Source organism: Takifugu rubripes, chromosome 21, assembly GCF_901000725.2.
Source record: "Takifugu rubripes chromosome 21, fTakRub1.2, whole genome shotgun sequence".
Classification (NCBI taxonomy): Eukaryota; Metazoa; Chordata; class Actinopteri; order Tetraodontiformes; family Tetraodontidae; genus Takifugu; species Takifugu rubripes.
The window spans coordinates 5,142,261-5,164,230 of NC_042305.1; the positions used below are offsets into that span (position 1 = coordinate 5,142,261).

General features: G+C 40.9%; 1 protein-coding gene across 1 annotated transcript; it reads left to right on the plus strand.

The window, feature by feature from the left end:
* The first annotated feature begins 512 nt into the window (after positions 1-512).
* On the plus strand, positions 513-17,305 carry LOC101075117 (crumbs cell polarity complex component 2). Its single transcript, XM_029829736.1, has 13 exons — positions 513-725; positions 4,241-4,936; positions 5,197-5,392; positions 6,680-6,819; positions 6,927-7,112; positions 7,189-7,302; positions 9,446-10,399; positions 12,382-12,923; positions 13,136-13,301; positions 13,891-14,752; positions 15,408-15,524; positions 15,638-15,764; positions 16,139-17,305. The coding sequence occupies exons 1-13, from the start codon at positions 656-658 to the stop codon at positions 16,358-16,360; spliced, it is 4,392 nt and encodes a 1,463-aa protein (XP_029685596.1). The 5' UTR covers positions 513-655; the 3' UTR covers positions 16,361-17,305.
* The last annotated feature ends 4,665 nt before the right edge of the window (positions 17,306-21,970 follow it).

Below are 21,970 nucleotides of genomic sequence, written 5' to 3' on the forward strand. Positions count from 1 at the left end.
GCATGTGTGTCTATATACCTATATACATACATATGTATATATTTTGACATGAGAAAAGGAAAACAAAGAAGATGTTCTAACTTAACAGGCAACAGTGTATATAAATGCAGCATTAGCATAATGCGGCATGCAATCAGTATAATGAAATTATTTAGTAAATGTTGAGCAAAAGATTTGCTAAATGATAAATGCTGATGTAAAATACACCAAAATAAGATTTCTATATTCAATTCATTGATTGTGTACAAACATTGAACTTTGTGATTCTATATATTCTCTTTTTACCCTCCACTGTTAATAATGTTTATCTTATTGAAACTTGTTGATAATTTATGGTGATTTGATTGGAAATTATGAATGTGAGTGAACTCGACATGTCTGAAGTAACACATGACTCAGGAGGCTGATCCAGGATTCCAGCTCAGGTTTTCTGGCAGTCCTGCTGCTGGGGTGATTACCAGCTTTCCTCCAGCCTTGTTTGGTCCCCCATCTCAGACCCCTGTCCGCCTCTCCACAGAGGTCAGGCTCTGAGATTCTTCAGAGTACCAGCTAACCGCGCCATCTCGGATGGATAGCTACGCCGCACAAAACTGGATGGAGGATCTGTGAAAGAGCAGAAGCGTTCAGCACTGACAGTACACAGCTGGGAGTCACCATGGACCTTGGAAGAGTTTGGTTCAGATACCAGAAAACGATGCTCATAACAATGATGATGTTCAAATTAGGTAAGACACAATCGTTCCTCAGCAACCCAGTTGCCATCAAATCAAAATGACCAACAGCAAGTATCCAAAAAGTGTTTTGGAATCACTTGATTTCTTATGAAGAAAACAAGAGAGATGAGCCCAACTACTGAAACTCTCCATGTAGAGTTAATCTACCTTCAGTAAACCTCTTAAGGGAATTGCTTTTTTTTCCTTTTAATTAAAGGTCTCTTTTTATTTTTTACAAAACTTTTTTTGAAGCTTGCTAAATAATTCAGGGATTCCCACAGTGACTAGTTCCCGGTGATGTTGTGAGGCTCTATTTCTTGTTCTCTTACTCTTTCTGTGGGTGTTGGGGGTGTCTTTGTCGACGCAAGCACCTTGTGAAGCCCCATTGACCTATTTTTTCCCGTAACCTTCACTTGTGTGAAGTATGTGAACCTCATTTAAACGGTTGTGCACAGAGGGCTGCCATTGGCTGCTTGTGACATTGTTGAAGATCTCCATAGTAACGAACCGAGCGTCTGGCAGCACAGCTTTTTTTCTTTGTGCGTTGAATGGAGGGAGTGATGATACTAAAAGCATGACACACTGAGCTTAAGGATTGAAACATTAATGACACTCAAACTGAACCATTCGTTTGAAATCCTGAACTTTCTTATTCTCATTTATTACTTTTTTCCATCCCAGCTGACAAATTATAGAAGAATGTGATGGTGTTCAACGATTGAAGGGGTGAACTCTTTGGTGTGTAATATCTTGGGCCTGAATAAAAGCAGCATGAAAGGTAAAAGGCTGGAGTTGGGCAGGGACGGAGCTGCCAGCTCCAGATGGCATCATAGACGTGGTGCATTCTAGGAACCCTTAGCAACAGGATCTCTACATGAAGTACAAAGTTTTAGGCAATTATCTACGATGCCATTTGAAAATTATTAAATACGTTTTAGTTAAAATTAGATAGTAGATATTTGGGGAAACAACTAGATGATCAGAATTTATGTTTAAGACGACCAGAACTGGTGGGAACATAGATCTACCAGCTCGTTTAATAACAAACTACCATCATTTTATCATAAAAGTAAACCTAAACATGTTATGGTAACTAACTAACTAACTAACTAACTAACTAACTAACTAACTAACTAACTAACTAACTAACTAACTAACTAACTAACTAACTAACTAACTAACTAACTAACTAAGAGAGGAAGGGAAATGCTGTGATTAATGAGACATTTGTGTTGAATTCCTTTGCTGTATCTTTCTCTACTGGTTGACCTGAAGGGCTCAGAAGCTCTGTTCAGTGTTACACCAGTACCAGTCTGTACCAGGATCAGTGTTGCTTGCCCTTAATGGAGGCCTGAGTAATGGGGTAGGTCCATCTGTTGAAGGAGCTGTTATCAGCTAAGTGGAATGTGTGAAGCTTTCGTTGTGAGGAGGACATCGTGATTGCTCTGCCCTGCCCTTCTCTTCTTTTCCCTCCTCCTCACTTAAACATAAGCTGCTCTTGCTTTGCCACCTTAACTGACCAACCCAGGAATCACAGGATTCATTCTGGTGCTGGAACACGCTCGCTAAAATGAGGAGCCACATTCATGTTTACCATGTTATCGGCCTCACATTTGTGCGTAGGTCAGTTGTCTCTGACAGTGGACCATTACCACTGTCATTAGGAAGCATTTTAGACCAGCTTTGGTATTTAAATTCTGATATCATCATATCGACTTGACCATGATCCGACCAATGTTGATGGCCATAACGTGAAGGCTCATCTTAGCCATCACCTCTCTCGGATAGCCTTTACAGTGTAGATTTTGTAGTAGTTTTATAGGACGTAACTAAACCAGCCTCGAGAGTCTTGATATCTGAGGATAAAAATATCATCCGAATAAAGAGAAATGAGTTTAACCTCTTCCTGGAAGGTTCACTGACAACATCCCGGACGACAACAGTGGCACTAAGAACCGATAAAGTCCATTAGATGTATTAAAGGTTGTCTTCCACTGCCCCCTCCCTTATTCCAAGCTGGTGATAAGCATTAATGCTAATTTTCTGACAGTCTTTATCACCGAGGAAGAGGATGATGCCAGCCTGGAGTGGTGGAAACTTAATGTACTCCTCTAATGCTTCCTCTCAAGGCCGGATAAGGACTATATCCTTATGTGAAGCTTTTTCCAGAAGGTCACTGGGACATCTGCAAACCCAGGCCTAAACACAAACCAAATCCAGCCTGTGGCAGACAGGCCATAATAAAGACCCGATAACTTAGACTTCACCACGGAGATGGAGGTGATCGGAGGGGACTGACAGCAAATAGGATTCCTTCAATGCTGCTGCCTGAACAGGACTCTCAACAGGATGAGACCAATAAAGAGCCCAAAGCAGAGCCAACTCTAGTAATAACTGGTGCAAAATAATCTAGTCAAGTTACCAGTCCAAGTTAAAATTTTGGTTAAAAGACAGGCCAATGTCAGAACCTGTGATGAACAGAACAGGAGGAGACATGTCTGGAGAGCAAACATAGAGACAAGATAAGCTGGTACAGAAAGATGTAGGAACTGCCAAATTCAAGTGATGGTGATGAGAAACTTGGTGAAGGAAAACAATGTGAAAAGATGATCAGATAGATGAGCCCATGACCTTGTTCCTTTGTTGGGCCATGGCAACTATACTATAACTATAACTAGAGTCCAACTGAGGTCCTCACAGGGGAAGGTTCTTCACTCCTCCTTCTCTATTCTGATGGACAACTCTTGCTCTTGTTGCAGCCTGAACTTAGTAATGAGCTCCCTTCTCCGATTGTTGTTCAGTGCCAGGTTCTTGCTGCAAACGTCTCATCACTGTTTGACCTAAGAGACACTGCTGCTGTGTCATATGTCACCTGCAGAGTAAACAAGCAACATTCTGACACAAATGACTCTGCAGTGCTATTTTGAGGAATGCTTGATGGCCATGTTTGTCAGAAAAAACAACAAAACTGGTAGAATAAATCTGAAAACACAGGAGCAGCATATTTCTGTTTGGCTTGAGGACATGTCTGAGGACCTGTCTAAGGACATGCCAAAGTGCAGTACTTATATTGCTAATAATACTTTCTGTCTTACTGTCATTGTCTGTGCAGATATATTTTGTCCTTCCAGACCTTTCTGCCATTTCCAACAAACTGAAAGGAAAAGCGAGACAGTCTATTCTGAGGATGTTCACGTTCTTTATGTACGGTACTGACCATCCTCTTTGTCAGTCTTCATTAGTCTTCATCTGTATTCTCAAGGACATACAACCTTTCTGAGGTGTCATGAAGGGCTGAATGATGAAGTTGGATTTTATGGTATTGATGTAAACACATTGTGATACTTTTTATAGATCTTTTCTGATTTCAGGCCAGCCAGTAATCTCCATAGGCTCCTATTACATCGGTGCAAATGTTGTCCTGGAACTGATCATTTGAATTATTCTTTTGGAATCTTTAGAAGGAATTGTCATTTAATTATAGGCCCGCTAATTAAATTCTAATTTGGGGGTTTATCTCCTTCCAGGTCTATTGTGCACAGCAGCAGCAGACAAGTGTTTGTCATCTCCGTGTCGCAACGGTGCCACGTGTCTTGACAATCTGGATGACTACGTGTGCTTATGCCCTAAAGGACCAGTTTGGTTCATGGGCAAGAACTGTGAAGAGCTGTTGGATGCCTGCATCACTGCACCATGCTCCAACTGCACCAGCATTCCTGGGACTGATCAGTTTTCCTGCCACTGTCCAGCTGGTTTCACGGGTTTGAACTGCACTGAGGATGTGGATGAATGTCAGAGTAACCCATGTGATGGCGTCCGGTCACTTTGCGTCAACAGGGCGAACGGATACTCGTGTCACTGTCCCCTTGGACTTGGAGGACAAGCCTGCCTGGAAAATGTCACCACATGCTCAGAGGGGCTCTGTCAGCATGGTGGCATTTGTATAGATGTCCCTGACAACGGGTCCTGGTGTCAGTGTGCTGCTGGCTACCAGGGGGACAAGTGTGGGAACAACATAGATGAATGCCAGTCAGAACCTTGTCAGAATGGAGCCATTTGCAGAGACAGTGTTAATGGCTACCAGTGCTTCTGTGTGCCTGGATTTCAGGGCTATCACTGTGATTTGGACATCAATGAATGTGCTTCCCGTCCCTGTCAGAACAACGGCACATGCATCGATGAAGTGGATCACTACCGGTGTGAATGTGCCACAGGCTTCACAGGTAAAACACTCATGTAGTCCTGTTGTTTATTGTTTGGAAATGAAGATAAATGTACAAGAAAGGCCACGAATCATTGCAATATGGGCTGTATATACTGTAATCGTGATTAGTATCTGTGTATTACTAATGGGTGAAACCAGTTAGCATGTTTTCCTGACACATCTGATTCCTCACGTTCCATCTGGGTCATGGTTGTGTGAGAGCTCCAATCATTAGCTATGTCGCACATCCTGGATCCTTTCTCCCACCCTTATATGTAGGGACTAACTGTCAGGCTGAGATCGATGAGTGTGAAGAGCATCCCTGTCAGAATGGTGCCACTTGCCAAGACCACGTCGCCATGTACTCCTGCCAGTGTGTGACCGGCTTCCAGGGCCTCGATTGTGAGGTCAATATCGACGAATGTGCCAGCTCACCGTGTCTGAACGAGGGCAAGTGTATCGACAGGGTCAACAGGTGGGACACACATACAGAAAGGGAAGAATAAGGAGAAGGGCCTGGAGAGGCCCCTAGCAAAATTATAATACTGATAAAATAAAATGGCTCTCAGTCATAAATGTTCAATCATACTTATATTTTATTTTTAATGCACTGGCAGTAAGTATATGTCCTGAAAACATTTCTCAACACCTTTCCCTCTCTGTTTATGTAAAATGGTTCAGTCCACCTGCATGAGCCAGCAAAGAGCAAGCCTTTTACAGAGAGGGAATGGAGGTGGAGATGCCTCAAAAGTTGTGGGGTGTGGGGGGGGGGGGGCGTGTCAAAAAGGAAAATAAACTCAAACAGGAGCAACGTAAGAAGGGTCAACAGTATGCCACCCGTTTGTTTCGTAGGTGGGCTTGTTTATGTCCATGGTTTATGTGATGGGAAGTTCTGGAACATTAGCCTGTTGTCTAGCTTTGTAGATATTTTATAAGATAGCTTGCTTTTCTCCTCATATAAGCCAAGTCAAATAGGTCAAAGTCAAATACAGTCCAAATATGATGCATGTTCTGAATAGAGCGTCCGTCCGTCCGTCCGTCTGTCTGTCTGTCTGTCTGTCTGTCTCCCACCTGAACAACCAAGTAGGGGTTTAATTTGTTTCTCCACAGATTATAATTGCAGTTCTTTTTTAAATGGAAGAGCTTATTTTGTATTTTCTTTTTGAATTTTTAGGTATTTAATCTTAAGGTAATTTTATGATCAACTATTTGAAGAAACAGATGGTTTTTGAAATATATAGAGTATCAGTCTTGCAGAAAAAAATAAAATCTTATTACATTTCATTATTTTTAGTTTTAATTCTACTAGGTGGCCGTTATGTTGTTCTTTTCACAAATATAAGGATAGTCAAAAATATAAAAATGCATTGTCTTATGTAAATCATCAGCATCGCAGTTTTCTACTGACCTTACAGCTGGCGTCAGGGGGGCAGAATTTCTTTTCACGGGGCCCAAAAATCGCTGGCAGCGCATCCAGGAACACACATTTATGACACACTTTATATTTCAAATTCCCCAGTAAATGCACTCAATGGGCCATTCTCATGTCATAACTCTATGACAGACAGCACTGTTGACCAGCGAAGTAATTCCAATAATCCACTTACTCTCAGTATTTAGAGTGAGTCATTGATGGAGCTGCTAAGAATGACAGATAGAGGGAATGGAAGAGCAATATCATGTGTGCAAAATGAAGAATAAGCTGTTTTTTATCTACTCAGGATGGGTAAATACAGTATGTGGCTGTTTGTGTTTGTTACAGCTATAAGTGTGACTGTGAGAATACAGGGTTCATTGGTGACCACTGTGAGGAAGATATTCCTGAATGTGCCTCTAATCCCTGTCAGCATGGAGCTACATGTCTGGAGGAAATAAATCACTACAGCTGCCAGTGTTGGCCTGGTAAGTGAATCCTCTAGAGCAGCTACGCCTCTGCAAAATTAAAGTTAAATGCAAGTAGAATGTGTTATTAATTAGGTATATAAGTCTACTATTTACTCCATGTGCAGGATATGAGGGAGACCACTGTCAGGTGGATATAGACGAATGCATGCAGAATCCCTGTGAGAATGGCGGCGAGTGTTTTCAGCGCTCGGATGTCCTGATTTATGAGATGTTGCCTCAATTTAGTGCAATGAGTTTCAGCCATGAAAGAGCAGCTGGCTTCATCTGCTCCTGTTTACCAGGATTCACAGGTAAGGAAAAGAAACCTGCTCTGAACTGTCCCTATAGTGTCAGGATGAAGAGACTCATAAAGACCTCCTCTCACAGGAGATCAGTGCTCTGACAATGTGGACGAGTGTGTGTCTGCTCCCTGTCAACATGGAGGTAGCTGTCAGGATCTTGTCAATTCTTATCGGTGTGTGTGTGCAGATGGATTCACAGGTAGGAGAGACTTCTCATCAGGGTTTTCATATTTTTTACTAAAAAATACACCTTGCCTAGCTGTAGTTAGTGTTTTCTATGATGTTTTTGTTTATATAAAATCTGTTCTTTGTATAAACTATAGTGTTATATGTTTCCACATTAATCCATCACTAAGTGAACTGATCTTCATATTGACATTCGTCCATCAACTGATTCTATTTTAGGTGTATACAGTATTGTCTCTCCTCTTTAATAAATAATACCATTTCAATGTTTAGTGCTGACAGATTTGTGCCATGCCTCAAAATATTATTTTTAGTCCAGTATTCATCTTCCTCTAGCTGATCGGCACTCCCAGCCCGTGATAGCAGTAATGCCTCTAGAGACTAAATCATCACTCCAGCATTGCTGTAAGAACATTTACAAAGGTTAACCATAGCATGTCACATTGTAAAATCAAAGGCTAAACTTGTGCAGCCTTTATGGCCAGTGAGGGGACATGTGGAGGATCATAGAAGAAAACAACAAAGCCAATAAAACCCACCATATGTCAGTGGTCCACCTCATGTATTAAACAGGGGCTCCCAGGAAATTTGTCCAGTGGGGGAGATTACAAAGTTAAAAGCTGATTAGAAGCCTAATTAAAGTCTGATGAAAAAAGGTATTTTGTCAATATGTAAACAGCATCTCCCCATATGTGTCCCATGTCTCACTGCTGTCATGTAGTAGTATCCTAACACATTTTGCTGTAAAGGAGCAAGAAATATCCACCAGATTGGAAAGTTCAAACATAAAGTAGTTTTTAAGTTCTGATGAAGGTAATTTTGGTTAAAACAATATCTGTTAATTTTGACTCACCATAAACTCATTAAAAAAATCCATCATAACAGATTCATGTGTTTCAGTTGAAATGTATAAAACCTGTTAACATGTTTAAAGATACAGAAGTTTGGTAATTAGAAATTGTGTATTGTGAGGAAAACCCATTACATAAAAAAAACCCAAACATAAAACCATCAGTCATATCTCTGGTTATAGATGGCTGCCCAGTGCATGTCACTGGAACCCCAAAGTCTCAGAAAATATCTTGACTTATAACATTACAGGTTTTCACCTGTTCTTACTTTTTTTTTTTTTTTGGATCACAGTGTTTGAGATCGGTTTGAGATCTTTTTTTACTAACCCTAACCCTAACCCTTTTTCCCAGCAGAAATGTCAATAATCTGGGCATGGATGGTAAAACTTAACTCAGCTTTCAAAAAAATAAAATTATGGCACCTTTACCCCGATCTAAAATTAAAAAAAGATTAGCTGAAGCATGTCAATGTCGTTGATTTAACGAATGACAAACAAACAAACAAACAAACAAACACTTTCTGGTCCGATGTGCTGTACCGCCCTCTGCTGTTGGATTGTAGTAACTTCACGTGGACCAAAGGAGGCGGAGTTGCCGCAGAAAATTCCACCTGTCACAATGACAGGAAGCAGCTGGTAGAGTATTGGTGGATGGATCAGGGTCAGAGCACTTGCTGGAGGGGCGACAAGCAGGGGAGGAAGGGAGAAAAATTAGACAGGCTGGGTTAACATGTAATCACTCTTCTGCTGGAGTCAGGGAGTGGAGGTAAAAACAATTAGGGAGGAGACAGAGAGAGAGAGAGAGAGAGAGAGGGAAAGAAAGAGATTCCTGTAGATCTGGATCGTAATGGGTGAAAGCAGGTTGATGCTTCTGTTTTGCTGCTGCTGCTGTTCTGGACCTTGGTGGTTGACAGGTACGCTAACAAAGAACACACATGTTTGCGGTCATGGCTGTAGTCCTAAAGTGTCATTCAGCTTCCTTAAGTGTAAAGTCCTTCACCGGACTATCCTAATGAAAGCTGACTGCTCCTGCTAGGCCAGTGGGAGGAGCAGAAGAAGTCTTTATAATGTTAACTACTGTATTTTAACTATATATAATATAATATATAATATTAATGCATATGCCAGATAATGCCAGATGAAAGTTAGAATTATTGTATTTTTTAAACAAATTATTGCAGTCATGTCTCCTCTAGTCCTTCCGCCAGGCTGCTGTGAACAAGCTTTGCCTGCTTCAGTCTTTTTGCTTGTTTTTATGCTTTAGTGCTTGTAACTTTAGTCTAATCTGGTTTGTCCTCTCTTAAAGGCACACACTGTGAGGTGGATATTAATGAATGTGAAAGCAATCCCTGCCGAAATGGTGCCACATGCAACGATGCTGCCAACCTTTACACATGTCAGTGCCCTGCACCAGAGCCGGGTGAGGACCCCTGGGGGGGAAGGGACTGCGACGTCCGCTTGGTGGGATGCCGCCAGCATCGGTGTCAACACAGCACAGGTTGTGTCCCCTTGCTGAGAGACAATAGTGAGCAAGGTTACAGGTGTGTTTGCTCGCCTGGCTGGGCCGGGGACCTCTGCAACACCTCCACCACTTTCTCCTTCACCTCAGAGGGCTTCGTTCACCTGCAAATGCCACCTCCCACAAACAGGACAAAACAGGAAGCCAAAGACCACGTTTACGGGCTCCACATGCAACTCCGATTCAGGAGCACACTGCCAAACATGCTCTTGTTCAGCCGTGGAACTCTGGAGCATTATGCTTTCCTGGAGCTTGTTGGGGGTTTTCTTCTTGCCAAGGTGAAGTCTGGAAAGGTCCTACAAGTCACTTACCCTCGTCCAGTCAATGATGGAGAATGGCACGAGGTTACTATGAGCATGGATGAGAGCCTGGTTTTGACTGTCAAAGGCCCCAATTGTGAGGATGAGTGCCAAGTGAAGAACAAAGATTACAACCACCTCATCTTCCTCCAACCCAACTCCTTTCAACAACTATATGTTGGTGGGGCACCGCGGGAATATTTGTCTCATACATCAAGCAATAAAAGTTTCATTGGCTGCATGGAAGACCTAAGAGTTGACCATAAGTTGCTTCTGCCCCAGGATCTCATCAGAGAAGAGAATCAAGGCTTGGAGTTAGGATGCAACAAAAGAGACTGGTGTGGTGAAGACCCATGCATACAGCGTGGACATTGTGTAGACATGTGGGTTCAGGCCAGCTGTGTCTGCCATCGGCCGTACTATGGAGACAAGTGTGAGAAAGGTGAGAGCCACTGCCTGACTTGTTTCCTTTCGCCGGAATGTGCTTTTCAGCAAAATGTTGAGAGGGCAGTAGACCGAAAGCGTATTAACTCCTTGCGGTGGGGGTGTCTGTGCCAACACAACAGGGAGGAGGGATGCTTTTACTGTCCCTGCAATAGGTGGGAATCCTTGAAGAAGACCAACATTTGCACCTTGCTGAATATTAAATACCACTTAATATAAAATTTTATTTAATTTGTTAACATTCAGTTATAATGAATCATAAAAAAGCAAGAAAAGCATTGCAGGATAGAATTCTCAGCATGACTTCAGGTATGTTTGCTTTTTTATATGAATCGTAGAATGAATATTACTGGGTAAATTGATGAAACAAGAAAGTTTAGATAGAAAATCAATGTATTCTTTCATATGCTTGTCCTCTAGTTTTACTTAGATATTCATGACATTCACCGGAAAGTATATTTTGTCTAATTCTTGAGTGCCACTTTTTAATGACAATACATGTGTTGGTAGGAAGTAAACAGAGGTGTAAACGTTTGTTTTTTTTGTAATCTGGCCTCCCAGAAAGTTTATTCCCAGATAAATTTATGAGGACGAGTGCTCAAAGCATCCCTTCAGGCTTAATCTTTGACCACATAATCAACCTGCTAGTTTGTTCACTCTCGGGGTACTTTATTAGGGCCAACATGACAGTAAGATGTGGGAACCCCTCTTGCCTTGAGAACTGCCTTTCAACAAAGTGATGGAAATATTTCTCAGAAATATTGCTGCAGATTTGTTGCACAACTATGATGTCATTCTTCAGTTCCACGACAACCCAAAGATGCTCCGTGGGATTGAGATCAGGTGACTGTGGAGAACACTAAACTCACTGTCGTGTTCCACAAACCCGTTTGAGAAGAGTTTTGTGACAAGGTGCCTGCTGGAATTAGCCATCAGACAATGGTCCTCGGGGGTCATAAGCAATGCTGAATTGGCACTAAGGGGCCCAAAGTGTGCCAAAAAAAGATACTCTACACCATTACACCACCTCCACCAGCCTGAACAGTTGATAGAAGGCAGGACCATGTAAACTTTCATGGTCTTTGTTTATAGCAGTGGTTTCCAGTATGGTCTTCTGATGCTAAAGACCATTTTCGATCAGGGATTGTATTGATAGTATTCTGCATTCCTTGATTGTAACTAGTGTTTTATCTTACTTACGGTTGTCTTTCTACCATCTAAAATCAGCCCTCCCATTCTTCTCGGACCTCTCAAGGCATTTTTGTCCAGATAACAGCCGTTTTCTGGATATTTTCTCTTTTGAACCATTTTCTGTAAACCCGATCGGTGTGTATGAAATCCCAGTAGATCAGCAGGTTCTGAAATACTCAGACCAGCCCTTCTGGCACCAAATGCAGGCCATTAAAAGTAATTTAAATCCTCTTTCTTCCCCATTCTGATGCTCCTTTTGAACTTCTGTCTTGACCCTGTCTACATAATTAAATGCATCAAGATCTCGCCATGTGATTGATTGATTAGCTATTTCTGTTAACGAGCAATTTAATAGGTTGTCCCTAATAAAGTGGCTGAATGGTTTTTTTTGTTGTTTAGAATCCACAGCTGCATCTTTCCTCATTAACCTTTTATATTCTCATCAGTGAATATTAGATTAATTCATACTCCTCTGAAGGATATGTCATTGAATAATTTGAGACAATTTATAGGAACAGCTTCATTTATTTATAGTACATATGTGATTATTTCTAATAAGTGTTTAATTTCTGATAAGTAGTTGTCAAAATAAGTCTTTGAATATTTTTTGATGAAGGTGAACCTTGTTCCAATCTGTAATAAAAATACAACTATATTTTTTGAAGTCATCTCAACAACTCATGCCAGACAGACAGTCTGCTTATGTCAAATAATTGAAGCTATAACTAACCTGAATGCCTGACATGAATGTTCAAGTGGATGGTGACTGATTTGTTCTCTCTCCTTTAGAATATCCATCCTGGACCTTTGGCCTTGAAAACACCACCAGCTATGCTGCCTTCCAGATCTCTGAAAGCCATGGCGAGAACTTCACCATCTCGTTTTTAATGCGATCCCTCAAAAACAGTGGTCTCCTCCTGCAGTTTCATCGAGATGGAACGCCCTATCTCACTTTGTATCTGAAGAACAGCAGCGTGGCCATTTACAGCCCCCACACAACACTCATTTCTGAGGCCAAGGCTGTCACTGATGGCAAAAACAATTCAGTCACAATACAAGTACAATATGGACATGTCATCTTTCCTAGAGCGGGAAATAATCGCGCCTTAGGCAATGTGAGTGTAGAGGCTGGGGATGTAGCATATGTGGGAGGGCTCCCTGCCGGCACCAGCATGAATGCCTGGGGTGGAAACTTCAAGGGCTGCCTGCAGGATATTCGGCTGGACAACAAGCATCTGACAATTGGAGACCATCCAGAGGATGTTCGTGTTTATCAGGCAAGCACAGAGGAGAACGTGATGCTGGGGTGCCAAAGCGATAATTCATGCAAGGTAAAATGCTAGAGATCATTTTTCTTTTTACTCTCACATCTTCTGGTGCTGTGTGACCTGTGTTTAACGTATGGCCTCACGTCTGCTTGTATTGTGGCTGTAAATCCTTCTGAGCCGCAAGTTAGTGTCTCAATCCACTTGGCAGCTCTGTGGCCACATCAGGTGAGATACATGTTCTCCTAATCCATCCATCTGGGTTTGTGGGTGTGCAGGATGAGCCATGTCTAAATAATGGATCGTGCCAGATCACCTGGAATGACTTCAACTGCTTCTGTCCCATTGACTTCACTGGGCGACTGTGTGAGACCCATTTATGGTGCATTAATGACCCCTGTTTTTATGGAGCACGCTGTGTGGATCTGCCCGATGGATACGAGTGTAAGTTATCCCCTTCTCAAACATCACGTGAGCTAAGAACACGCATTTCTCCTAGCTTTAAGTACGGTACCTTAAATAAGATATAGCATGACCTTCAGCATGGAGAAGTATTTGGCAAAATGGCCATCATTAATTTAAATTCAATTTCCTGGAGGATTATTGGAGAGTTCTTAGGACAGATGAAGCATCTTGCTTTAGGGGTGAAAAATATTACACTTTCTTTGAGTCTTTCCGAGACCTCAAAGAATTGACTGACAAAATTCCAAAATGGCTGGCAAAATTGGCTTTTCCTTCAGAGAAGGGTGAAATACAACACTTTTGGTACAAAGTGACTAGTTTTAGTGGGCTGAGGCCAACTCAGGCACCAAAATGGAAAAAAGAATATACTCCAAAGAGTTAAAAAAAAAAGCACCTGCTTTTAGTTACTGCCTGTAATGTTATTCTATACCATTTTGCTCTGAATCAGACAGATTTCTACTCAGAACTGGAATAATTTATGACAAATAAAACTGATAAGTAGCCCTTTTAGCTTAAGATGTTTGTCCACTTTCCATTCTGCCTCAACTCAGAACTTCTCTGACTTCCACAGGTTTAAGTGATGCCATGTTTCAGGATAATGCTCTGGAATATGTGGCCAACAGCTCCTTGCTTAGCCCTGTCACCAACATCACCATGGCCATACGCACACGTGACCCAAATGGAATTCTTATGCGGGCCTCCAGCACAGCCGAGGTATTCTGCCTGGGGCTACTAAATTCCTCTTTACTGGTTAAAATGGACAGTGGAGAGAATGCCCAGTTGCTTGCCTTCACGAGTGAGAGCATAATTGCAGACGGAGCATGGCATCAAATCCAGTTGACCATGGTCAGTCCCGTGCATGCATCCTCCCGATGGAGACTCACTGTGGATCGTCAAAGAGTTGGTGACAGCTTTGGCATCGGAGGCCAGCTTAACTTCCTCAACGAAACCAAAATCTGGCTGGCAGAAAAATACACTGGATGTATAGGTGAAGTGAGGGTGGGTGGAGTCTATCTGCCACTCATAAATGTCCCAGAAGCCCCACAGATGACCAAGTTCTCCATGCTGGGTGGACACGAGCCAATCGTCGGATGTCAGGGAACTCCAGTTTGTGATTCCCTGCCATGTCGTAACCTTGGTGTATGTCAGGATCAATTTAATGAGTTTAACTGCAGCTGCCGTGCAGGATGGGAGGGTAAAGTGTGTGAGACAGAGATAAATGAGTGTTCTTCAAGTCCCTGCATTTATGGGACCTGTAAAGACCTGCTGGCAGACTACCAGTGTGACTGTGAACCTGGATACGCTGGGAAAGACTGCCAAGATGAGGTGAATAACTGTCTCGAATTTAACTGCGTGAATGGAGGACTCTGCATAGAATCCGAGGGGGTGCACACATGCTCCTGCCCTCCTGGTTTCATTGGGAAGCGCTGCCAGTGAGTACCTTATGTTTCCTAGCTTATTTTCAGTTTTGGTTAGTCTAAAATTCACATTTTCACATAAAGCAATCTTTCCAAATGCATATTTTTAAAAATACCTTGAAATGACAAAGACAAATCAGGCACACAATCACTGACACACAGAACATTTTCATGTATTTATGAAGTCTAAACAAGTCCTGATCTTATGGACCCTGAGTACCAAATCAATTGTGCTCCATGTTGAAGTGTGTTAATATTATCCACACTGATGACATTTATGATTTTTTAGTTGCATCATTTCCATGTGTGTTAAAGTTTATTTCTATGTCTTGCTTTAGGTACTTTTTTAAAGACAGATCTGAATTTGTTGTGCATGTGTGTTAGAGTTCTGTGTTTTTTGTTCATGTTGGTCTTCTAGTCCCCGCTTCTCAGCTTTTTTATGTTTACATATGTATTTACGTGTAAAGCTAAGAAAAGGTTAAGAAGGTTAAGAACAACAAAGTAAGTTACGAATAAAGATTAAAAAAACAAATAAATAGGAATAACTAAAAAAATAAGATCGACATCTAAAAACTTGGCAGCAGCATCTTTTGGAAATGTGCTATACAAATAAAGTTGATTGATCTGATCATCTAAGATCCATATTTTATAAAATATTTGTTTGCCGTAGGTGGCGTTTCCCTCCAGCAACATGCACCATGAACACAGACTGCCTCAATGGTGGAGTGTGCGTGGGAGGAGAGTCTGGTGGAAACTGCACCTGTAAGCAAGGATACACTGGAGACAGGTGAGATCTGAAGGTTCAGAAGTGTCTGAATCAAATTTAGTGTTGAGGTTAAGTGTGTGTAAGCACTTGCACTGTCACTTAGCATTATGTTAAACCCTGCTGATGTTTTTCAGGTGTGAGACGGAGATAGACGAGTGTAAATCTAATCCGTGCCGCAATGGCGCTACCTGTCTGGACAGGCTGAACCACTTCCAGTGTGAGTGTGCACCAGGCTTCAGCGGCAAGTTGTGCGAAAACAACGTAAGTCTCACACTTTCAGTGAGAGTAATTATGGGTCATTGATGGATCTGAATGATGGCAGCAATGGCATGAAGGCCGATGGGACCTTTTTCTCGTCACATATATCTACTTTGAACAATTTCTTTAAACACATTGTTTTCAATCTCTCCTCAAATGATTTCAATTATTTTTTCTTATATTTACTTCCAGTTTAAACTACTGGTATGTATGTACCATTTTGATGAGTGCTGTACAGGGTCCTTCACTGCATTTAAAGGCATCCATAAATAAAATGTATTACTATTATTGTTAATATTATTATTTGACACAATTACAGCATTCAATCATCATTTCTGACAACTGTGATGAAAACTGTAATGATCCTTCTCCTACAGAAAGACGAGCACAGAGAGCACATTCCCTGGCTGGTGGTGGCCATTCCTCTGACAACCCTCTGCATGTTACTGGCCATCTTGGTGGTGTTTTTCCTTATCATGACGGCACGGAAGAAGCGTCAGTCAGAGGGCACATACAGCCCCAGCTCACAGGAAGTGGCTGGGGCTAGATTGGAGATGGGCAGTGTCCTCAAAGTGCCCCCGGAGGAGAGACTGATCTGAGGTCTGCAACCCTGCTTGTGGCACTGCATCCATTGGATGTTTCTATTTCTGCAGAGTAGTGACAACTTTGTCTGGACTGTGGATTAGAGGAGGACGAGGACGAGGACGAAGTGATCCCTCTGCTGGTAAAACTACTGATGTTGTAACTGCAAAGATGAGGAAGTAAAGTCTTCCAGAAAGGTCACATTTCTCAGGTTGCCTGATTGGATGGATTATAGTCAGAGGATCATTTAGCACAACCTCAACTTAATGCTCACGGCACCAAACACGTGATCAAAATGCACTGAAGAAAAGTCCCAAAGACTGTCCTATACTGACATCCTGAAGAGACCATCAGGGCAAAGAATTTTTAAAAAGGTCTTCATTACATCCCCATTTTTCATCAGTGAATGCTAACCTCCATCTCACCAAGTTTATTTTTCTAGTGTTTTTAATGACAAGTCCATAAATCTCAGTCACAACAGTCATGCCATTACAAAGTGATTTAATATCAAATTCTAAAAAGGTAAATCCACAGACTGACTTGGATAGATTAAAATGCAGTGCTGCCAACAACTCAGTGTAGTTGTTAAACCTTTGGCACCAAGAGCCAATTCAGCTTTGGTAATATCCCATGTAGACATGTTTGTTCAGAAACAGACAATGTTCTTGTTAGTGATGATGACGTCTGGTGTTCCAGTCTAACCATGTTTTTAATGCAGCAGACTCTGTTTTGTCATGGATTTCTGTCTATAAAGAGACAAGAATGTTTGTACGGAGGCACTTCAACCTCAACATGAGTGAAAACATTTAATAACTGTCGTTACTGTGCACTGAATGAGTTACTAGACTATTTCCTTTATCATGTTAAGATGCTTTGAATGTTTTTTATGCCTTTTTTAGGTATCAGTTCTGAAGTATAATTGTGTTTTCCTGTTATTGTTTGTGAGTAAAACATTATGTGAACATTTTGTGTCTTCTTAACTTGCACCAAGCTTTTCAAAAGTGATACGGTCTTCTTCTTCATCATAAAAAGTCTCTTCACACTCTTTACATGCACCTCCACTGTTTTTTCTTTCTTTTCTCCGAAACTACAAAGATGCATTCCTTCCTGTGAGTGACTCCCACCCTGCTGCTGCTGCTGCTGCTGCATTAGTCAGGTTCTGCTCCTGTAATCTAATATTGCATCATTCTTACTCACCCCTCCTCTTCCTCCTCATACTCCTCCTCCTCCTCCTTGCTCTTGACAGGTGAAGATAAGGACAAATACTCATCCTGTATCTGCAAGCCAGCAAGGACGTGGTTCTAGCTAGACTATAATGTGAAAGGATTCCTATTAATCCTGCTATTGCAAGATGAGGGTGATTCCTAATCCATTGCTCTGTCAAGTACTCTGTTTAATATTAACCAGATCAGACCTTCACAAAGAGTGAGTGATGTTGGCAGAATGTTTTAATGGCAAAGGTAAGTGTCTCTATAAATATATATATTACTGGTCTTTCTCCAAATTAATGGAACCCCAGATGACTCATCCCTTTCTACCCACTGGAGGAGGCACTGGGGGCACAGCAGGGAGCAGGTTTGCACACTAGTCTACTTGAAATTTACCACAGGGCCCTCCTACAGGCTTCATGTCTCTTCAAACAGGAGTTTCAGAGCATCAATTCCTGTTCTAAAATGTAGAGAACTGATGTTTCCTTACGCCACTACATGATCAGTTGTTGATAAAAAGATAATTTTTTTTAATCATCAACATGTAATACCAAAAACATTTTAGACTTAAAAATATCAGTTAATGCTGACAATTCAACATCACCTCATCAGAAAATTAAGAGGGAAATTCAGGACTGGGCTTCACATTAAGATTGTCCTGCTCAAGGTTTATTTTTGTTAAAGGGCAGTTTTTACCACTGGTTTCTTGTTGGGGATCAAGCTCTGCTGTAAAGCACCCTTTGATTCTAACAGAAATGATAAAAATAAAAATGAATTGAAGTGAGCATTTATTTCTATTTTTCAAACTTACATGTTTTATTGGACTACACATTGTTATTTAATGACCTGACATTCGGTGTCGTGGTTACATATTTTAATGAAACACAAGAGAGGACGTGGTTGATGAAGAATATGAGGCCAAGCTGACAGTGTGAAGCACCAGACTGTAAAATTTACAGAGAGGAACAGAACACGAACAGAATAAAACAAATATATGTTTACGTAAAATGTTCATGCTCATGTGCCCCCTCAGCTTTTTTTTTTGTCCATATGCTGTTTGTGTGAGTTTATTAGTGGATTAGCACTATACACATGTTTTGAGAAGCTGCACACAATATTTGAACCACACACATGTGGAACCTTCAGAGCTGAGGAACATCTGTGCTGTCAATGAGTCGGAATGTCATGATGCATAATATATGCTCATCTACTCCTGTAATGTATATAACAACATAAACAATCAGAACATTTTACTTGAACCAGCACAAATTTGTCAGTGAGTTATTAATCTGAGCTGGTATGAAATATCACTGTTTTTTTTCTGCAACCCCCCCCCCCCAAACTAACAAAAAAACATCAACATGGCCTCATCTATATGTCTCCAACCTCATTAATCAACCCATCCTTTTTCCTGCATCTGTCCTAAAACATTTTGCAAATCATGAATATTTTCAGAGCAATTTTAAGAAGTTCATTTCCTCTTCACTAATTACTACGAAGAGTAATTTACAATTTACATTTCCAATGCTCTGTTTTTCTACATTAACATATAAAATATATTATTATATATAAAAATATCTTAATAATTTTTTAAAAAAGATTCAATTCTGTGAGTTCAAGCTGTGGTCCCTGAGACTCTGGTTTACAATCTTCATTAGATCCACTGCCTGGAATGTCTCCCCCTTCCATAGATGACTGGTTGATAGGTGCTGTTGTGTCAGCAGGGAATGGAGCCTCCTGGTTGTCTCAGCCATCATAGTGCCAGCGTTCAGGTCTAATGAGGGAAACTTCCGCGTCAACATTCCCTCTCTGGTGTCAGGGATGGTCCAACAAATAGAGCACCTTATAATGGGCCCAGCACAAATGGTATGTTGACAAATGCAGATATTTCAATTTTAATTGACACCACGAGGCAGTTTGGCAGCTGCCTCATATCAGAGAGACAAACACAAAGGAAATGGTTTAATATTTGTGCAGTGTATCCTTCCTGTGTGTCTCTCTGTATGTTACAGTTAAGGGCTGAGATCAGAGGTGTGCATTTTTGAACATAATCACTCCTGAGAGAACAGCAGCCATACAGAAAACTAACTCTAGTCCAAACAAAGTTTTCACTGGTTTGACTAGTGTCTTCAGGTAATGGGACAAAGAAAGGGAAAACAATGCATTGAAAGCTGTGAACCCTCTCTGCAACTAGCACAGAGGGATTCCACAGAAGAAACACTTGCTGATGCTTTTTGTCCCCTGAGGGACTAGGATTTTTGTGCCTGCCAGCATACATAGTCACCTCCAGATCCATTTAATGTTTCCAGCCATTGAAGGCGAGACACACAAAGACCCACAAAGAGGCCCCCTTTTCTTAAACAACTCAACTAATGGTCTGAGTTTAATAACACTGATATCAGACTCCAAATGATTTTTCAAAATCTAAATAGGTGGAACATTTTTCATAAAACATGAAAGTCCAGCTGGATGATTCAGATTCAACTCAATCAGTGCAGTTTAAGACAACTGTATTTACACAGCTTCTGTTATAATGATCAATGAATCAGTTAATCAGAAAACATCCCTGGGCACTTATCAGAGACCCCTTAGCCAACAGCAGTGGCAGGTAAAACTCCCTTTTAAAAGAAAGAAAATATTGTAATGATTTAATCTTCTTTAAAGAGTATTAAAAGAAGGTCTAGAGAATTCTAGAGACAAGAAAATGCTAGGGTTTTTTTGTTTTTGTTTTTTTTGGACCGATTTATGAGTCCCAGCTCATTGCAGGGCCCTATGTCAGTATTTGGGGGTTCGGTACCTTGCTCAATGGTACCTTGGCAGTACTAGACTCAATCTCAGTGACTCCTGACTGTTGAAGCTGGGTATCTTCTGAATTGATTTCAATTGCAGTCCAACCTTATTTACAATTATCACTCACCAGAACCTTCAGATTTGTGTTAATTTTGCTGGTTTGGTTGGACAGATGCACCTAATTATTTAACCGTGAAGGAAACAAAATAAATGTCAGGTCCTCAGCAGATGTGGCTCTTTAGCCAAAGTTTAGCAGTTGGTGGTGCATGGTGGGCCTTTGTTTTGTTCTACTATTAGTGTGCACCATCCCGGGCATCCAGAACAACTAGTTGGTACCACTGGGGAGTGGATGGTTGTGGATCCAGCTGTTCCAGAATGAAGGTTTATACTCGTATTTTGCAAAAGGGTCATGTATATGTGTAGAGCAGTACAGCTTAACCAAAGTAATCGTCTTCTTAAACCAAGTTAAGTCAAATTATACAACCCTTTGGTTTACAGTTAGACACATGTTTATTTTTTGAAAGAATTGTTATTGATGGTGTACTGTATAGGTAGATGTTACACTGATATTACAATTTCTAGGTGGTTTGGTGTGCAAGAAAAAAAAACACATTTCATTAAGTGATTTTAAGTACACATGTAATTTCTTCGCATGGACTGCAGTGCCTGATAATGGCCAGCAGGCGTCAGGCACAGATAAGTAGATCAGTATGAGTTTCCCATAGAGGCACCAGAGAATATTTATTGTGCTTATGAATCAGTGGTTAATTGTAAGTATTGCTTTGTATGAATATGTGGGGCGATGTTAATGTGGACCTGAGGGTCCACATGCGAGAGAGTAGACAGCCATCATTAAAGTAATTACACCTATAGCCAATGAATAAATTTGAAACACACACAAACACACACACACACACACACACACACACACACACACACACACACACACACACACACACACACACACACACACTTCATACTGTATAAACCTTTGATATAATAAAAAAAATCATGTCATGTTGGATTTTCTAGAAACCACAACTAGAGGGTTTTGGAGTTAATACATATCAACAGAGTGCTCTAGATTTCTTTGTGAAGGAAGTACAGCAGCTCATCACTTGAACAATTATATTTTCTATTCTTATCCCAAGTTTTTTTTTCTGCGTGCTTTTGCTGCTGTTGCACTGTAGATTTCCCTGTGTGGGACAATTAAAGGAATCTGAATACACAAATTTACAAGCTTTTTAAGCAAATTAGTTTGGGTCAATATTATTGAGGGGTGGGGGAGTTCTTAATGATATCACCAAATTCCAGGGAAGAAGTCATATACAGTCTGAACAGACTCTGACCAGCTTGGCTTATATGATTCTGTGAATGCTAACTTAATATTTAGATGACATTTGTAGAACTCATACCATCTAAGTTAAAGTTTCTGTTCAAAATCTTAACAGAAATGCTGTAGGAGTGTTGATGATTGTTTAATGATGTAAAGGAAACACAACTACAACATCAAAATCCTAAGATTTAATGAAAAGAAAAATTGGCTACACCTACAAACACATAAATTACGACAAATGTTTCTTGAAATTTAGTTGAACAGGAAGACCACAGAGAAAAAAATATATATAA

What these genes read in the sequence shown, in the direction of transcription:
- LOC101075117 (XM_029829736.1), top strand. Translation starts at nt 656, where the DNA reads ATGGACCTTGGAAGAGTTTGGTTCAGATACCAGAAAACGATGCTCATA. An exon ending in ATGTGCCACAGGCTTCACAG is followed by an intron (nt 4,937 to 5,196) that starts GTAAAACACTCA and finishes CCTTATATGTAG; the next exon opens with GGACTAACTGTCAGGCTGAG. An exon ending in CAAGGATACACTGGAGACAG is followed by an intron (nt 15,525 to 15,637) that starts GTGAGATCTGAA and finishes GATGTTTTTCAG; the next exon opens with GTGTGAGACGGAGATAGACG.